The 21029-nt window shown below is 33.5% G+C and overlaps 1 protein-coding gene across 1 annotated transcript in view; it reads left to right on the top strand.

Annotated features, from left to right (window-relative positions):
* Positions 1–18199, top strand: part of LOC111630853 (trichoplein keratin filament-binding protein-like) — a 23005-nt gene extending 4806 nt beyond the window's left edge. Inside the window, exons 3-7 of the mRNA XM_023375017.1 lie at positions 2660–2823; positions 6432–6513; positions 6586–6765; positions 16514–16659; positions 17825–18199. Coding sequence (XP_023230785.1) covers positions 2660–2823; positions 6432–6513; positions 6586–6765; positions 16514–16627 — 540 coding nt within the window. The 3' untranslated portion in view covers positions 16628–16659; positions 17825–18199. The remainder of the gene's footprint in view (positions 1–2659; positions 2824–6431; positions 6514–6585; positions 6766–16513; positions 16660–17824) is intronic.
* The last annotated feature ends 2830 nt before the right edge of the window (positions 18200–21029 follow it).

Here is a 21029-nt window from a genome sequence, read left to right as displayed (position 1 = left end):
ACCCTTCCTTTGCCATGTTACTTTTCGTTCGGGACTATTGGGAGTCTTGACATTCGTTTGATCAGTTTGTCTTTTCCCCTTGGGACAATTCCTCGAAAAATGTCCCACCTCACCACATGAATAACAGGTCATGGGTGACTTTGCCGGTGCAAAATTTTTCGGCTCTATCTGCTTACTTACTTTTCGACAGTCCTTAATCTGCTTTGCACTGTCAGAAGAACCTTGGTCATTTCTTCTGAATTTGTACTCTTTTGCAGTGCGTACTAGCTCGTTTAACGAATAAGAACGGCGATTTTCCAGATACTCACGTAACGGAAGAGGCATCTGGGCAATTACACATTGTATAATATGATGGCATTTCAGGACATACAGAAGACATTTCCATAAAACCAAAAAATTTGTATCAAAACTCATTACTAATGGCACTTTTGGTAGGGCAAGCAACAAGCATTTCATTTGTACAAGACACTCATGCTATCAGAGACCTTAGCGATGTAAGAGATACTGTTGAAGATAATGATGAACAGTGTGTTCAATGGCCAACTACAATTGATCCTCTGTAATACTTCTCACATGTAGTGTGATGATGTTTTTTAAGGCTGCCACATTTGCAACATATCCTCAATAAACCACACTTTTTAAATGTCCTCAAAACCAAAATTCATACAGATTAAGAGGCAGAGAATGAGTTGACTAGTTGGGAGGAAATATATGACTAATGAATTTGTTATTGGTTAAGTATTATTACAGAAATTACTGTATGCAGTGTTCAATGTATGGAAATACTTCATCTTGCTTAAAAATGTTTGATTCAAGATATTGTCACTATTGCAATTGGGGTTTGAAAAAGTGTTGAGCATCTCTTAGTATATCTGAGATTTCATAGAACATGTCAGAGACTCATTGGGACTAGCTTCTTTAAAGCAGAATGCTCCAATGATAAATTGGCTGTGAATCCACACCATACTAACTTTAGGCAAATGTAGGCAAGCATAAGGGTTTTCCATGTTCCAAATGTACCAATGTAAAACGGTGAACACCAAATGTTGATGTTCACCATTTTACTGAAGTGAAAATATGCCTAGTCACGCCACAGGATCTTCCATTGCCACAACACATCTACTTCCACTTTGGCATGGAAGTGGATGTGTTGGTCAGGGTTTCTCAGCAGCAAGAAACTGCTAGTTATGATTGATTTTATACAGCTAACAGTGCATTAACTTTCTCAGTACCTTCTACACTGTGCCTTAGGTTACACCTAACTGCCATGACACTGCACAATTGCTCATGCACTACTGGAACCTGCAACATTATTTATTGACTATTCAATAGCTGTGATAATATTTTGACTTGTATCAATGACTTGTAAACTGATAAGATTGTTTTGATTGAGTCTAACTCCCAGGCATTAGTTTTTTTGAATCAAGTGAGCATTCTCTTTAGAACTTATGATGGTCAATGGTTTTCAATGTAAATTCTTAAGACAGTAAAATTTTCAAAGTACAGCCACAGCAATGCTGTTATTTTCATAAAACAGTTTCACAAGATATATATATTTTGGCAAGATAATAGACATTATAGTTGATAAGAATAACATTTAACAGTTGTGACCACTTTTATACCAGAACTTGTTGCAACATGAATACTTATGAAAACTTATTAAAGAAAACTTCTTTTTCATTACTTGCAGTGCCAAAATTGCCATAATAATGAGTTTTTTAAGTAGATATCTTTTATATATCCTGAAATGTCACCATACCAGATTTGATGACATTTGGACTGCTAAATATTTTTCTAAACAGTGTTCAATAGAGGTACTTTAATTATAATCACCTGTCTGCATACTTATATTTTTTAATGCATATTTCATAAATTTTTTTCATTATTTTATATTTTTAATATGTATGTTATTGCTATTTGAAACTTTATTTTTAAATTTTATATGAAAAAATATAAATATTTTTTAAAAGTTGTTTTATTTTGTTATTTTAATGTTTGATTACTAATATTAATTATTTAATATTATTTTTGTTTCTATTTGTTAGCATTTGGTCAATTCTACTTTCTTATACATTTACTAAAAACAGTGAATATTAAATATATATAGAGTGAGTCAAGATTTTCTTGTACTCTTTTTATTCCAAAGGTACTGAAGATATATTAATTTTGTTGATGTAGTTACATAGGAAGTTATGCATGGAGAATCAGAGGGATTATTAACCTTGAAAATAATTTTCAAGGTAACTTATGTTGTAACTCTCTAACAAGCAGAGATAACATTTCAATAACAAAGTTAAAGAGCATCATTTAATTAGTCTAAAATCATTTTTCAGATCCCTAATCAGCATTGTGTAAACAGATGTTCAAGATATTAATTCTTTTTAAAAAATGAACTTTAAATTCATAAGGAGTAAAAATGATTTTGTTTTGTGACCTTGAAAATCATTTTCGAGGTCAGCAAAAAGGTTCCATCCAATTTTCCATGCATGACTTCTTATGTAACTATATTAACAAAATTAATATATCATCAATACTGTAGGAATGAAAAGGGTACAAAGGGTTTTTGATTCATCCTGTATAATTAAATATTTATTTCTAACATTGATTAAATTTAATTTATTGAATGAAGTAATAAATTAATTACAATAATAATTTTTAGAAATTTCATCAACAAATGTTAGATTTTCTTTTCAAACAAGAACTGCAAATTGAAGAGGCTGAAAACGAAGAGTTATTTTCTAATATAAAAAAATTAAAAAATATTCTTGAAGAACAAAAGAGAGTTGAGAAGGAACATCAAAGAGAGCTTCATCTTTTATATGAGTAAATAATTGATTAAAATATACTGTTTATAAATTTATATATTTTTTTCCATGTGTTTATTTAGAATTTTATATTTTACGCAATGGTTATATATATTTTTACACATATTTTGAATGAATTTCACCTTTAGTGATCTATGTTTTTCAAAATTTAATTCTTATTTATATTTCAGGTTTATAATTTATAAAATAATAACTCTTCTTTATTATTTAAATTAATAATTCCATATTGCATTAATATAGATTTCAAAGCAAATACAATATAACGCTTTAAATATAAATTAATAATAATCCTATATTTATATTGTTATTANGTATGAATATGAATTGTACAAAAAAAAAAAAAAAAAAAAAAGAAGGTTGCGTACGATATTGTTGGGAAAAATTAACAATTTACCTGGACAGTGAATCGATTCCCAGACTGTCCAGGTGGTAACACTATTCCATGCTCATTTTAATTGGTCCGAATCGTAGGTCCGACGAAATTATGAAATAAAATGGTTCAAATTTTTACAAGATATTATTATTATTTATTGTGAAATTTTGCCGCCCACACTACGCTACGCCACTGCCCTTAGTCCTTTTTCTATGCATTTGAAAATAATATCCAGAAGCCTATTTTTTTGCTTTTAGTTCTAAAGCATCAAATGAGTTTCTCAGTTTCATGTGTAATCAATGATATACATAAATTTGCACAAGTGTCAGGTTTTATATGCTTTTCTTGGAACAACTTACTTTTTTTTGAAACTGGCTTAAAATATAATTCCAGAGCTCTAACATGAACACAAACTCAAATTTTTCCAATTTTTCTTGAATTATTCCAGCTTCTCTTCTTGTTTCACTTTTTTTAACGATCACTATGTATCTTTTCTAAAGCACTATGTATCTTTTCTAAAGCTTTTTCTAAACAGTGAGTCTTAATTTGCTTCTATAGCTGAAATTGCATTTGTATGTGCCTCCCATCTGGTATCTGATAAGCATTTTATCAGAAGTGACTTTGATAAAATCTGTTTGAGGCAGGGGAAAAGTGTACTGTTTGTTGTAAGTAGCAATGAAATTGACAGCATCTAAGCAGCAATCCATGCAGCCTTAACTAGAACTTAGATTAATAATAATAATAATAACTACTTATAATTAAAAATCATATAAAATTTATCTAAAATAATTTAGATTACATATCTTTTGACTAATTAAATAGTAATAAAGAAATTAATATCTGATTTCTTAATTTCTGTGTACCTATTGAATAGTTTTATATTGAATTTTCCAATTGATTATAAAACTATTGTACTACACATTTTCATTATTTTATTTTGTGTTCAACTACTGTTTGTTTTATATTAAAAATGCTCATATTATTGTAAAGCTTAATAAATCTATTTCTACCTCAATAATTCTTTTAATGGACCTCAAAAATAAATTTTGCCTAGAACCTTGCAAATTCTAGGACCACCTCTTAGTATTAAGTAAAAAAAATTTCAGTATGGTATTCTGGACCTCCACAAACAGGCATGCAGGGTATGCACCACATGCAGTTGCCATTGTTAAGGGAGCACCAAAAGACATTCCTAATTAAGTATCTGATTTGAATTATGAAATGACAAAAAAAAATAGAACAAAACAATATGTCGAAATAGTAAAATTGCTACTTCCAATATTCCAACAAGAATGATAATTTTTTGGCAATGCTTTTGTAAACACAGCCAATATAAGTTACAGAGGATATTAAAAATCTAAAATTGGAAGAAAACTTTGAGTATAAAATTTTTCTCATGGTGGTAGCAAATCATTAACTTCTGATGATTTCCATCATTAATCTCCTTATGTCGTCCCTTAGTCAGTGGTGTAGCATGGGTGTCAGCCGCCCGGGGCAAAGGAAAATTTCACCGTCCCCTTATTTAGGTATCTCAATTTAAAAGACTAAAATTCAGTTTAGTCACAGAATAAGTAATGAAAAATTTCGTGCTAATGTTGCCACCGTTTTAAAATTGCTGACCCAGAGGGCAGGTGAGGTTTGTTCAAACAGAAGTTCCTGACGCATGTGTAATGTCATTTTGCAATGCGAAGAATAATGCGCAGTGCATGCCGGTTCGAAATCAGGTACAGCAGTTAGGGACTAGGGAGACTTAGATAGGAGTAACATAAGCAACCTAGATGACATAGACCTATTGGATATTGGAGATGTGTATGAATATGAATTGTACAAACAAAAAAAAAAAAAAAAAAGAAGGTTGCGTACGATATTGTTGGGAAAAATTAACAATTTACCTGGACAGNTCACAATTTAGAATTGTACAAAAAAAAAAAAAAAAAAAAAAGAAGGTTGCGTACGATATTGTTGGGAAAAATTAACAATTTACCTGGACAGTGAATCGATTCCCAGACTGTCCAGGTGGTAACACTATTCCATGCTCATTTTAATTGGTCCGAATCGTAGGTCCGACGAAATTATGAAATAAAATGGTTCAAATTTTTACAAGATATTATTATTATTTATTGTGAAATTTTGCCGCCCACACTACGCTACGCCACTGCCCTTAGTCCTTTTTCTATGCATTTGAAAATAATATCCAGAAGCCTATTTTTTTGCTTTTAGTTCTAAAGCATCAAATGAGTTTCTCAGTTTCATGTGTAATCAATGATATACATAAATTTGCACAAGTGTCAGGTTTTATATGCTTTTCTTGGAACAACTTACTTTTTTTTGAAACTGGCTTAAAATATAATTCCAGAGCTCTAACATGAACACAAACTCAAATTTTTCCAATTTTTCTTGAATTATTCCAGCTTCTCTTCTTGTTTCACTTTTTTTAACGATCACTATGTATCTTTTCTAAAGCACTATGTATCTTTTCTAAAGCTTTTTCTAAACAGTGAGTCTTAATTTGCTTCTATAGCTGAAATTGCATTTGTATGTGCCTCCCATCTGGTATCTGATAAGCATTTTATCAGAAGTGACTTTGATAAAATCTGTTTGAGGCAGGGGAAAAGTGTACTGTTTGTTGTAAGTAGCAATGAAATTGACAGCATCTAAGCAGCAATCCATGCAGCCTTAACTAGAACTTAGATTAATAATAATAATAATATAATAAGACATACAGTATTTTGACACAAATTTAAAATTTATCTAATTGTTCTTTAATGAAAACAAACAAATAAATAAATTTAATACTTGTTTTTTATTCATTTTTGTCGTCATTGAAAATTTCTGCAAATTATTAAAATAAATATCATGGTTTAAATTGTATGAATTAAAAATATTTTAAAATATTATTACTTTTTATGACTAAAGAAAACATAATATTATAGATCTAAATGTGTTTTGTGAATAAAAAGCATTTTCAAATATAGTCAGTATGGTTTTTTTTCAATTTTTAAGTGAAATAAAATAATTCAACTATTTATTAAAATTTTATTTAACTTTTTAAATGAATTTTATAAATTTTTCTTTTTACTATAGAAATAAATAAATTTCAACTTGTACTGTACTTATTACTTATCAAATAAAAACTGATAATTAATATTTTAGTTCAGTGCACTTAAAACATTGTTAAAAATTTTTTAATATCAATATTTCTTTAAATATACATTAAGTCTTAAACATTATAGTGAAGAAGCAGAAAGAATATGGAAAAGCAGAGAAGATGAGTGGAATAAAGACAGAGAAGCTAGGGAGAGTATAATGAATAAAGTAATTTAGCAAAATTTTTGTTATGATAATTAAGTTATTATATTTGTGTAATTTTTTGTTCTTTTAATATAGATTTTAAAAGAATTGATGTGTAAAATTCAAGAGGCAATCAAAAAGAATATAACAAGGCAAAAAGAGAAATTACAGAAAACAGATCTCTTGATGAAGGAATTAATAAATGTTAGAAATAAAGTAAAAGAAGAAAAACAAATTGTCAATATAAGTCAGTTTCAAAAAGAGTTAGAAACTCAGGTATGAGAGAGCATTACTGTTTCTGAATCATATTTATACTGTTTAAATATTACATTTAAATTTTTCTGTTATTACTTTTAATAACAATCTGTAATTGATTTTTCAATTACAGATTGGACTTTAATAAGAAGTCCAATCTGTAATTAAAAAATTAATGTTAATTTCAACCATAGTATCTTCATTTATTATAAGAAAATATTTGAAATTATTAAGAAATCATTGTTATAATATAAATTGTAGTGTTTTTATTTTACACTGTTGAGTTTTTTATTATACTTTATTACATATTTATGTAATCAGTCTAAAATGAATGAATTCAACCTATAAACAAAAATGTTTTATTTGGAAAAATAAATAAATAACTAAATTTCCTGCAAATATTAAAAGAAATGTAGGTAGTGTTTAAAATGTTAGAAAAATACAAAAATAATATTTTTAAAATAACAGACTGTTTAATTAATGAGAGTCTTAGTTCAAAAAATATGTTTAAAATTTTGTTAAAAACATCAATAATTTTAATTTAATCAAATATTAAAAAAATAAAAATAATTTTGATTAGAAAGAACATAGAATTGATTACATCTTAATTTATTAACATTAATTTCATTTAATTTTGTTTGATATAAATTGGTATAATTAGATTTATTTTTTCATGAATAGATATACAGTATTTATTTATTTATTTCTAAGTTGACCAAGTAAGTCAATGTGATCAGAAAAATTTAAAGAAAGAAAATTAATAATGAAATTTTTAATGTTAATTAAATGATATTTATAATTTACTTATATAATACAATGATATTTGATTATATGAACAATAGTATTTATAAGTTAAACAATTTTTATTTTACATTTAATTCCAACATTTCAATTATCCAATTGCTTATCTTAGAAATCTTTGAAAAAAGTAAATTGTTAATTCACTTATTATAGTTGAAAAAAACTTTAAAAATAAAATTCTGATTTTGACAGTTTTCTATATCAATATTATCAGTATATTATTTTGATTAACTTATAAAATATCAATTTTTAAAAATTTATGATAATTTAAATTCAAAATTAACTTAGATTAAAGTCTTAATGAATTTGAAAATCTATATACAGTGTGATCAAAAAGTCACACAACCATATCTTCAAATAGCTATATTGTCAAATACAACATAGATACCAGATATTTTTCTCAACAGGCGGCAGCACTTGTGGTTTGTGACTCATGTTGCATGCTGACTTTAAGAAGTACAGTGTGACTGGGCTGTAGTAGATAATTGTTATCACAAGTGATAAGTTTTTTCCTCAGATCCAGTGTATATTTATTGTTGAGCAGTACACATTTCTGTTGGCTGCTACAGGATGGAGCCATTTGTCATACATTTGGTAACACCATGGCACTTCTTCCAAATTTTTCAGTGATCTATTCATTTTAACCAATTTGTGGCCCCCAAGATCATCTGATCTTACACCACTAAATTTTTTCCTATAGGGTTATCTTAAAGGAGTGGTATACCACTGTAACCCCCATACAGTTGATAAACTTAAAGTTAGCATTGTTACACAATTCAGAATGTGCCAGTGTAAACTCTACATAAAGTAGCTGCTAATCTTATGAAAAGAGTATGAGTATATATCTAGGAAAAAGATGGCCATTTTGAATACATATGTTGTAATCACCATCTTTAACATTAAACAGTATCTTAAAAGCATTACTCAGCATGTCATAATGTTAAATCATAAACAACAATGTGATTTTTATGCTGTTATATGCTACTGTACAGTACATGTTGTGTTGCACTATATATAAACATATATATACACAGTGTCCTATTTTAAATAATACATACAAATATGAGAAATTTGCATTCTACAAAAAAATGTTCCAGACAAAATTTGTACTATATCAAGGAGACCACAAGGTGGTGCTATCAGTTTTCCCACAGGCTATACTATTATTGGTAAAGCCAATATCAACTTCATCTTTTTAAATAGAAATGCCAATTTTTTTTATCACATATTTTAACTCTAAGCAAAATAATATAAAGATGTTAATCTAAAATTTTTTCTTAAAATATAATTATCTGATTGTTTTGAAGTTATGAGCTGATGCTTAGCACCTTGTCTGGTACAGTCAAATATTTTTGAAATTTAGTATTAGATGGAACAAAATTTAGAAAATTTGCTTAGAATATGAGGATTTATGTACAGGCTTTTCAACGATGGCACTTGTCTAGGTAATTCAAAGTCTTCTTCAACTTTGTTCATAGTAAAAAGTTCCTATGAAAAAAGTTGAAAAAGACTTTGAATTACCTATAAAATATATATATGTATATTGACTTTAATAGTGTTAGAGCCAAACCATGTTATTCAGGGGTTCCCTGTAGTTATAAAATAACACATTAGTTTTTATATTGAAATTTAGTTTTTACATATCTGTATAGTTCTATATGCATATATTGTGACCAACAGTTATAGTTCATGTATTATGACATGCATTATGTAGTTTCAAAACAATTTTTAGTTAAGTCTATAACGTTTTTTTTTTTTTTTTTGTATTTATTTAGATCTTCTCACTAATATCTGGACTAGGGCTGGCTGGTGGGTGGGGCAAACAGTGTGACCACACAAGGCCCCATGATCCTGCATGATTCAACTCTTGTGAAATTAAAAAAATTGATCATTTCATTATTTGCCAAGTTAACTAACTTTTGCTAATCTATTTAATGGTGGTATTTTTACCATTAAAATATTATTTTGTTGTTTGAAACTGCTATTTTTTTTTATTAAAAGGTCCAGTACCTTGCACCAGGCCTCGCTATTTCTCAGCCAGCTCTGATCTGGACATTATGATTTAGAAACAATATTTTCTGGAAAATAATAGCAAATGCTATAATCTTTATTCTTTTATAATAATTTTTAATCTTTGTAATATGCTGTAAAATGCTTTTCACCAGTTTTTTGTATATGATACATCTAAAATTTTATGTCATCACCTCTGCTGTAAAATTAAAACTCCCCTCATATACTAGTATGGTCTACCAGTACCCCAGCGTGGGATCACAACTCTAGTAGTAGCTAGTTCAGGTGTATTGGAATTCATTGTTACATTCACCCATAATAACCATCTCTTAATCCAAGCCTGATAAAAGGCCATTGCTAAAAATTGCTATATCCTCTATTGAGACATGAATTACCTAGAATGGAAGAGTCATTATCCTAATCACATTACCTTAACCTGAGCCTGTATAATCAGGCAAACAACTGGAAGGCAAGAGATGAGAAGGCAAATGAGAGAGTAGAAATCCTCCTCTCCTCATCCACCCTAACCAAAACTGTGATATCAAGAGCAGCTTGATGATAGTATTTATGAAAATTACTGTAGCCCAACTAAAAGTCTTGAGCCAAGGGAGTCTGTTCTCCAAAGCACAATCTAACATACCTCATGAAATATGTACTGTACCACTGCCACTACTAGGACAATCAGAATGGATGATATTTGAGGCAGTCCAAATTGTGCCACAAAACAGTCCAATAGATTGGAGATAGATATGAGGAGTGTGAGAGCCACATCTGTAAACAAATGTTCCCTCAGCTCATGTAATGCAGAGATGATGTGTTGAACAGGTACCTCAACTCAGCAAAGTGAGCTATTTAGAACTTCTAATGCCTGACTACCTTTCAAATGAAGATGCTTGAAATGATGCTAGGACCCAGTTGATGCAACAAATCAGCACTATATATAGAGAGAACTAAGCTGTCAACCAAGCCAGTGTACATGGACTGTAACCCTCCCATTCCAATTTCTTTATTAACACTTGATGTGTCATATGTGCTCATGAAATCTAGGGCCAATAAAATAGTCCAATACTTTTAGCCTGGGTCATTGCAATCCACCAATGTCCATTCCCTGTCATGGAAGGAAAGCTTGTTGTATTAGTTAGACAATGTTCAAAAGAACATTACTGATTTGTATATTGCATATACTTAGAAGGAAAAAGGTTTTGCTTAACTTGTATCTTCACAACTTCAATTTACAAAGAAATAGAAAATTATTCAAGATTTAAATATGACTAAAATATTTAATTAGTGAGATGAAATTCCATTCATTATTCAAATCTTATCATGAAATTTTGGAAGCTCTAGTTGGGAAGTATTGAGATGGCAGGTAGATTTAACATAATTCAACTCCTAAAATACTCAAAATGACTGAAAGAAAATGGAAAATAATGTAACTAACTAAATACAGGGTATCCACTTAATCTATTTAGGGATAAATTAGATCTTTCCAACATAGGTTAGGTTTATACTGTGGTAGACTGAAATACACTGGCTATTACATCACCATGGCATACACCATTCCACTGCTATCTGCAATCAACACAATATGCAGAGAATGTACACATTTGAGTGGTGCAACAATATGTTAAATTTTCAGCATGACAAATCACAACTTCGGCACATTTTATGGACTGACATGGCACTGTTTTACCAGAATGAAATGTATAACCATCACAATGTGCACCACTGGGCAGAACATTCTCCACAATGCATGTGACTTATGTAACATCCAAGTGCATTTTATCCTAAGCATCTGGCATGGAGTTTGGATTCAGAAGCTTCTTAGGCCCATATTCATTGATGGTACCCTGAATAGTGACTGATATCTGAACATCTTAATATAAGACAACACAGCCCAGTTCCATAGCCACCACATTTTACCTACTTCCCTAAAGGTAAAAATATTCAGTATCAGCAATAGTAACAATAGTAATTATTCAGTATTTGGTATTCAGCCAAAAATACCTACTTGGTCCATCTCTAGTGTCAATCAAGGTATTTGAAACTTTTTGGGAAATGGCTATCAGGAACTATTATTCCAAAATGGATCATTCTCTAAGAAATATATAAAAATATCAGGAACCATGAGTTACAAATTCCTGGTTTATGTATTGCACAGTCTTTAAATGCCAATGAGTATATCTCATCCTGTACAAATATTTATAATTATATCTAATCCATAGTTTTTAAACAAAAATATGACGTTTATGTAAAATTGTATTAAATGTAAATAATTAAATCATTGATCCAGCATTAGTAATTATTAAATGGCTAAGCTATTACATCATGCTATATAAATGATTCCATTTATTAAAATCTATAATAATTAACTATTATAAAATATTGCTCAGCATTTATTTAACATCAATTATTTTAATTCTTTTTATTTAATAAACTTTTTCATAGACTGTGAAATGTATTGTAATAGAATATTGATACATGAATAGTAATATTAAATCAAAATAATATTAAATTAATGGAATCTTATAGTTTATTATTGAAATTTATGAAAATTATTTTATATTACCACCCTTTGTTATATCACATATGTCAAGAGACAAATTGAATAAGTATTACATCAGATGGCACAATATAACTAATGTATCTAGCCACCTGTTTTGTCTGTTTTTGATCTCCATGCCAACTTAATTTTTTGTGGGTTATATTTCATATAATGGTAGTTTCAAGTCAATGATTGAAATAACATAATGTTTCTTTGCTGGTAGAAATTATATCAATCAATTTATTTTTGTAATTATTGGCTAAAGTGCTTTTATATTTGGAAGACAAAAAATAAAAAATGCAATATATCTAAATGAGCACTATAACAAGAGGCTATANTTTTTATTATTTTTTTTGTTCAAATGAACTAAATCTTAAATGCCTTAATTAAAAATATATATATAAAGCTTAAAGATAATGTTTTTGTTATAGGAGACAGTAAGAAAAAAAAAAAAAATGTAGACACACTGTAACTTCTCTGTACTCGAGAAGACCAAGAATAGTGGCTTAATTTAGGCACGTCATCGAGAATTCCTAGAAAGCGGCATTAGGCGAGTAGCTAGTCCCATTCTGTACAGTTTTGTGTGTGTGTGTGTGTCTAGACCTATATCACTTATGACCGACATCTGCTGCCAACATCTCCATCTTCGATAAGAAAAGCGAATACTTTACCATCTTTCTTATTTTTGTAGCCGTAGTCTCATCTTCAATTTTCCCATCCAAATCGAAAAGTATGTGTGATCAACTCGAATTTTTCTCATTTGCAAACGCGATCGCTTACCACAGGGAATTGATAGAAGCGCGTGGGGAAATTAACGAAGAGTAAACGTTCCTACCTTGTCAAAAATTGTCACCCGAACGGGAGAATCGTCAGCTTCTCTCGGATAAATCGTAGTTTAAGGGGTTAAAAAAAAAAAAAAAAGAAAGGAAAAAAAAAAAAGGGAGAGAGAACGAGGGCGAAAAATCCGCGTAATGAAGGAGTGGCGTGGAATTGGCATTGTGTTTGAAGTGGCGGCTGGTCAAAGAGTGTGTGCAGTGGAGCAGACCATCAATTTACTTGTCCTCCCAAAACCTGTTGCGGTCTTGTACCTCTGACGTGTGTGTACGCCTAATACTTAATTGTGAAAATCGTTAATTATACATTATTCGGTTTTGAATAAACTCCACGTTTACCTTTTCTACACTGTTTAACTATCAACAACTAAAGTTATCGCTCGTTTAATTATCCTTTTATATATGATTTTTCTCTTTTGTTTGTTTTTATAACAGACTCAGTTTGTACTCATTTAATGAATAAAATAGTAAATATTTAACGTATTAATAAATTTTATTAAATGGGATTTACTTGAAAATAAAATTCGGAGTTTTTCACGGGCCTTTAAATACTTTTTTGTAAAGATAAAATACCCTTAAAAATAACAATTTTGAAATGTTAATTAGTTTAAAATTAGAAATTTCTAAACAATTATTATTACTTTCTTTTGTTTAAATATTTGATTGATACTTTCATTCTTATTAAATTTTGCCATTATAAAAGTAAAATGAAAAAAAAAAAATCTATTAAAAACTTCTAACTTAAAAAAAAATAAAATAAAATAGGCGAAGAAGTATGAAAATTGAAATTTGTTTGAAGGATTTTTCGAAATTCTGAAGAAAATTGTTTTTAAATCTCTTACAGAATAAGTTTTCATATAACGTTGATTTATCTCTACTATTTTCTGAGTAGTAATAATTAAAATAGAAGAAACGTGTCATTTAAGAAGAGAAAGAACAAATCTCAAAGTTACGTTAGTATATAATTCAATAAGTATCTCTCTCTCGTTTTTTTATTTTTTTTTTTATTTTTAACTCAACTAGNAAAATTAAATGATTAATAGTAAATATTAATTTAAGTATAAAATGTATAAATAAATTTCTGGAACATGATCTTGTTGAAAAGGATTTTTATGGTTTTAAAAAATGGTAGGTAAAAAACTAAGGAAGTTTCTTTAATCTTATTTGGATCTATCTTATAAATGTTTACTAATTATAATTATTTATATTTTCAACTTAGAGTAGTATTTATTTTAGAGAGTTTTATACCATTTACAGCTGTTGTTAAAAGTTAAAGAAAGATAATGAAGATCTGCATTCAGAATGAAATATGCAATTGTCAGTTGTGTTAATCCTTAAAATTCCTAGCTCCTGGAAATTTCTGATCTCACTGTCGTAATTTTATCGATTTCTAGACAATCAAATGAATCACTCTTTATTTTATTCTTTCTCACAAATGTTTCTATAGTGATAATCATCTTTCATTGATTGTTAGGTATGGGACATACATTAGTTAGGTTAGAAACATCATCTGCAATTTTTGTATAAATTCTTTAGAAAAATGTTTGCCAATATCTTGTATAACAAATTAAATAATAATTCCACATATTTTTAATGATAAAATTTCGAAATAATTAATGTTTAAAGACATTGAGATAATTAAAAATAGGTTATAGAAGATAGAAATTATTTCGTACTGTCGTTACAAGAAATTAAAAAAAGGTTTGTAAATTCGGAAGAAGTGTATAAGTTGCAGCCAAAAAGTTTGTTTTTTGGAATTAAAAGTAGAGAAATCCTTCGATATTTTAATGATTAGTAGAGGAAACGGGCTATTTAATTACCAACATCGGTCAAGAAGCAGGCAGGTGGGAGCAATTTATAATCGAACTCATTCGTTAGACAAAGTATTAAGAGAGATGACTGTTTGACATACGCCATTGCCATTTAACGTAGGGAAAGCCGGCGTCATTCCGCAATTGCGCCAGAGCCAGACTAAAAACAAAAGCAAAAGAAAGAAAGAAAAAAAAACAACTCCGACGGGCTTAAGACTGCCAAGATAAATTGAACTTTATGACTCCTGGGATGACAGCATGTCATTACATCTACATATTTACGGGTTGTAAGCAATGCGGAGGTGCTGCGCATTTTATTACCCAGGGAAGTGTCATAAGCAAGAAGTGACTGGGTCCACTCATAATCCCCGGGATTGCCAGTCAATTCCTCGGGGACCCAACTTCGTTTCGACTCTTCCTTACCAACGCCGTATGCGCATTAGACCGCGGTTTTGGGCATTTGATTTACGGCTTAACCTTGATGAAGATTTGTGAATTACTTAGCTCGGGCCGGAAGTCGTCGTCGACAACTAAACGTAGAAAAGAAGATAATTTTCGCGCCAAATGGAAAGAACTCGTTTAGAGTCGGACCGAATTTGGATAGAGTTTCCCGTAGGTTTTCAAGAGTGCAGACATCAGAACGGAAAGAGACGCCGGCCGTAAATCCCAGTTCTAACCACGACGGTAATCCAAGATATCTGGATGGCGCAGTCGACCGTGCGTGCGTGGAGGGGAGATTGGTGTCAGCATCGGTCCGTCCTTCCCCTCTTTATCTTCCCTCCCTAGAGAACTCTCCTGCATATAAATAACATCATTACAGGCTACCCCGACCAGCTGGTCATGACTTGAAGGGAAGAGGAGGAGTGGTGGAGATAATAGCGCTCGAAACTGGGAGGTGTAAAGACAAAATCCTCCCGTCGATTGGACTTTTTTTTTCTTTTCTTCCGAGTGTATGCCGGGGGAGGGGGCTCTATTTTGCAGTGATTTCCGACATCCCGAGACGTTTAATAGCCTACGTCACCTAACCACCCGCGGCTCGAAAGGTCAGAGGGTCGGGGTCACGGGTTTTAACGTTGTTGTTAAAATATATATATATATATATATATATATATTGCACTTCACCTCTAAGCTTGTGTGTAGTGCGGGATAGTCCACAATGGGAGAGTTGTAATTTTTAAAAGAGAATTTGTCAAACGGAATAGAATTGTCATTCGGGAGAATCTGTTGTTACTGGTGATCGATATTTGTCGCCTCGTTTTAACCTCGCGTCAAAATAATTGTCCTTTTAATGAACTAAAGAATGCTTCGGAACTGCTGCTTATTTTCTGTTTTAACCTTCGCTGGCGCATTGCATCCAGAAGAAATTGTCTTTTTTTTCTTTTAGTTTTCCTTCGACCTGTTGTTTATTAAAACTGTTGCGTTTCAGAAGTCGAGCATCACGATATTCATCTTAGTTTAAAAATGACCAGAGAGAGAGAGAGACCGAGAATGTACACGTGGTTGGGGGAGTGGCGTAGACGTGACCGGCCGGGAGGCGTAGAAGAGGGAAAGAAGAAGGCAGTGATCGAGGTCAGACGCAATTTTCTCTTTTCTACGCTTCGACTATGCTTGGGGGACGGACGAAAGGAAAATGACGTGTCAAAAGAAATTTATGGGTCGAGTAAAGAAAAAAAAGCGCCAGTAATGGAATGCGGCACCCTCGAACCCACCTGAGTGTACCTGGATGCCAAAAGAAGGGTTTTTCTACATTTTTTTTAATATTCTCTTTTCAGATCGAAAATCGTCTATCGAAATATGAAGAGGAAAAACGACAGATCGAAGAGGAAGTAGCAAGAATTAAGCTGCTGGAAGTACAGGAACAAGCTTTCCTGGAAGAAGAAGGATGATGGATGTCGATTCTAACACTCTCATCCCTCAGGTGTGAAGAAATGCCTTTCAATTATATTTTCGAAATGCCTCTTTTAAATAAATCTCCAGTAGTGTTTCGTCTCTGTGACGTTTAATAGATTAGGTTTTGTGATCTTAACGAGAAACGACTGCGCCTGATAATTTACGATTTTCGAATTTCTACCAGGCCACTAAAGTTGAGTTAAAGTTTAACGTCGGTTTCGATGGAATGGAAAGTGAGTCAACCGCCGTTCCGTTTCTAGATTTGGTTCCAAACTCGTGGTCCAGATAAATGACGTAGACTAGTTGATTACCAAGTCTGGGCCGCTCCACCGCCTCTTCTAGCGGTGATTACGGCGGGTTCGGTATGTAACCCAGGGGAGGAATCCCCGGCACGAGATCTTGACCGCACAATCATAAGTCAGGCGTCGTTGATTAGAGTTGCGAGTTTATAGGGGGCCCGACGAGACCACCTACAGCTCCCCCACGGCCAGTAAAACGGGATGGGACGGTCTTGTTGCTCCCGCATAACCGGGCGAGGCGGAGTCTGGCCGTCGCTTCTCTATTGGACTAAAGTTGGCGTGACGTCACCGGGACCCCACGCCTCATCCTACTAAAGTTGGCCACTAATTCCGACTTGCCAATGTCATTCCCAACCCTTTGCTGCCAAATGACTCGTGCAATTGAATTGGTGCCGGTCGCGATTGGCAATTAAGACTCATCGACTGGGTAAAGAGCGGCATGCCTCCTCTTCCCGCCTAAACTCTATTAAGGCCGCGCAAATAGGGAAAAAAACGCATTTTTCATTATTTTTTTTCCAGTTCGGAATTCCGGGCAAACCGGAACCCGTGTCGTATCGGGTTTATAAGACACTCCCGGCCGTGGGTAAATGATAGGTTGGGTCCCGGTTGCGGCCTCATACATCACGGGCCCTCCCGAATCTCTCCCCCCATCGAAACGGCACAATAGGGAGGCTTTGTCTTTGGACCGACAAGTCCGCCAGCCATGCCGAGAGTGTGGGAAAAGGAGAGGAGAGAGCCGTCCACCCCGCTTTCCGCATTGGCCGTATCCTCGCCCGAAAAACACTCATTTACTGCCGTAATTACAAGCGGTGCGTCATTACTTTGACCAAACTGCGAACAGCCAATCTATCGTTAACGTTGTTTCTAATCCCTTCTGTTGTTGTTCCGTTTCAGCACCAGCCTGGACGCCATCCACGTCCGACACGGTAGGAACCGACGCTCATTTCCAGGCCGAGCGCGATAATTAAGAAATTAAGACAGTTAATTGGGAATGTTACAGTTCCCTCATTAACACTGATAATTAGCGGCACTCCCGGGAACTTGTCCTTAATGAGGTGTCAAGCGAAGAACTCCGACTCGAAGAGATACGCACTTTTTATCTTTTTATTTAAGCTCGCTCTTTGCTTTTTCGTTTTGTCGTCACTCAAAGAACTTATATGTAATCTCTCTCACAGACAATAAAAGAGTCTCAGACAACTGCGGCCTTTTCTCTTTTCTAAAAGTACTCGACTTAGTTCGTGCCACTCCGTTTCGGTCGGTGTCCGCTCCGGGAAACTACTTTTTTCTCCCTCCTGTGTTTCTTTCGTGGGTCGCCAGATGGCACGAGTTGCCATCCCCGTTTACTAGTACCACACTATCAAATAACAATTACTCGAATGAAAACGGAAATAAATATTAACAGACTCCCTTCGTCGAGGTGTAGCGACTCCGGAGAAAAAGAAGAAAATTGTTTAGAGATGTTGTTATTTTTGTATCCTCGAACTAATAAATGTCTTTAAAGGGGGGAGGAGCAAAGAGCGTAATGAATAAGGTGTCGTCGGACGGAGCGGTAATAAATAAGTTTTCAAAAAAGTATCGGGAGATGACAAAATATATGATTATTCATCCAGAGACAAAATCCAAGAATTCCCTTTGGAAATTTCTCGACAATTCGCTGACAATTTTCTATCAGTGGACAGACGCATCGAGCACAATAGGTGGTCCAAACACAATTTGCCACGGCATAACGAGAAATCACGGCGAAATTGCCTATATGCCCCGAGGGATAGCCGGAGGTAGGCAAACTGACGGATACCGTTCAACATGCAAATCTCCTGTTTACTTCGACGACAGGTAATACTTGTCTCGCACTCCAGGGTTTGGACTTTCCTGTCAGACGACTCGGCCGGGTAGGTAGACGCCATTTACAGGATCCGACTCTCTTAGGAACCCGACATCCTTTATAATACTGAATAGACAAACGGGCCATCGAGCCGCCGAGCGGCCTTGTTTATCGTGAGGAAACGTTAAAATTTAATAAACCGAGAAAGGGAGGACGATGCCGAGACGATTCTTTTCTTCTTCATCTTCCCCGTCTTTTCGTAACGAGCGGGACAAGTTTCGTAGAACGGCGTTAAAGGATGGCTTCTGGGAACTCTATTATCTAGCGGAACAGAGCCGTATTTGTTCAAAGGTGATCACTTAGAAATTGCAGTCGTTCGTAAATATTATTCGGTCGGTGTTCACATCGGAGGAGGGGGAAAAAAAAGTGGGGTCGTGCGTTTTCTACTCCCCGAACCACCGGTCAATATTTGACTAAAACAGAAGAAGGGACGTTGCCGGGAATGTTTGCTCGATCGTATCGCATATCCCAGGACACGGCATTTTAGATGTCCCGAGCCATCGATCATGTCCTTGCCAAGGTAAACAGCTAGGGTGACTTGTAATTTCCCGTCAAATCGGCACATTGCTTCCCCTATCGCTTTGACGAATGACGGGCGTTTAGACGAAGGTGGCGCGCACGATTACGTTTATCAGTCCTTCCCATAGTGTCGCCGTAAAATAAGAGTGGGGAATGTGGTCCTTTCCCGCTGCCAGGAAATGGATGAAGTAAGAGAATGTCACTTCGGGTTCATCCGCACTTAAAGCCAGTTACTGGAAGAAATTTTTTTTTTTTTTTTTTTTTCCCATTAAAAACCCAGACCGTAATTAAAAGTGCCAGAACCACTTAGCGCTTAAGAGTTTTCCGCATAGTTTACGTAATTCCTTCTCCAGGTGCGCTGGTCCTTTTAATTAAGGTGTGTCGGTGAGATCCCGCTACGGTTTCGGTTCCAATCCCCCGTCGAAAATCCCGCAAACCAGTGTGGGACTTTGTGTGTAGGCGAGCGAAGAGCAACAGGAGCGTCGTCCAATGCGGACAAAATCCCAATAATTCCTTTTTCCGTCCTCCACTTTGGCGATAGAAGTAGGACAAAGACATTCTCCTACACAATCCAATCAGCGATTCAATTTATACAGAGAGAAATCTATTTACTTCCCAATCCGCGACGTGTTTCTGTATCATTTACCTCCCGCTGACGGTCCTCCTTTTTCCCTCCATCCCCGTTGTCATGACGACGAAAATCACCCGCGCAGTATTTTCCCTTTTTATATATTTATTTTATTTTTTTTTTTCTTTCATATTTTTCCTGCAAAGAATCTTCTAATCAGTCGAGAACTTTCGATAGAAATGCGGGTCGTTCGGTTTCTAGTTTATTTCGACCGTCTTAAACGCTATCCGCCTTACACAAAAAGTTCCATTTCGTTTAATGCCTATCCCACTACTTATTTAGGATATAAAACCAGAAAACTTAAAAGTGCCGTTCGTAAATTGCTAAAAAAAAAAGAAAATAAAAAATAAACCTAACCATCTCCGTGTTTTCAGAATATTAATTTTGAATTTAGAAGAAATCGAGGGTTTGTTTAATGGGTATTACTTTCAATATAGATCTATTTGTCCGTGTTGCCATCAGAATTGCCAATGGTCAACATTGAACTAGTATCGTCGAGGTCTCTCTCTCACTCTAGAGAATAGTCTATCTGGCAACCACGCCCTTAATGAGTTCCCATAGGATTTGTCTATATACCATATGTTACCTCTCTAGCATCCACTTCTCTTTTCCATAGTTGCCTTTTGATCTCGGATCAGTTTGTTTTTTACATTGTTTTCCAGTCGGAATCTTTATTTAAATCTATTATTTTAATCAAATTTTAAGGATAAAATAAAGTTATAGGGTCGTATTTGGTATCGGAAGAATTCCATACGCCGCTTTGAAAGTATTCGATGCGAAGGCTCGCGAAGAGTCCCGTTTATCACCTTTAAAAAGTGTCTCCCGTTCTCTTCAGTTTCGTTTAGCAAACTAAAACAATGGAAAGCAAACTTCTAATTATCTCCTCTAGCAACTCTCTCCCCCCTTAACACTTTATGAATAGATTAGATTGACAATTAAACGTTTTCGTACAAAAATCTACAATAGCAATCTTGAGATGACGTCACCACCGGCCTAATTCCTGATAAGATTACCGTGCTCTCCCCTCGCATTTTCAGGTAGACGGCCTGACTGGGTCTCTGACTCATCGA

This window comes from Centruroides sculpturatus, unplaced genomic scaffold, assembly GCF_000671375.1.
Source record: "Centruroides sculpturatus isolate CEXI.00-Female unplaced genomic scaffold, Cexi_2.0 scaffold6, whole genome shotgun sequence".
Classification (NCBI taxonomy): domain Eukaryota; kingdom Metazoa; phylum Arthropoda; class Arachnida; order Scorpiones; family Buthidae; genus Centruroides; species Centruroides sculpturatus.
This window is presented reverse-complemented; position numbering and strand designations above follow the sequence as displayed.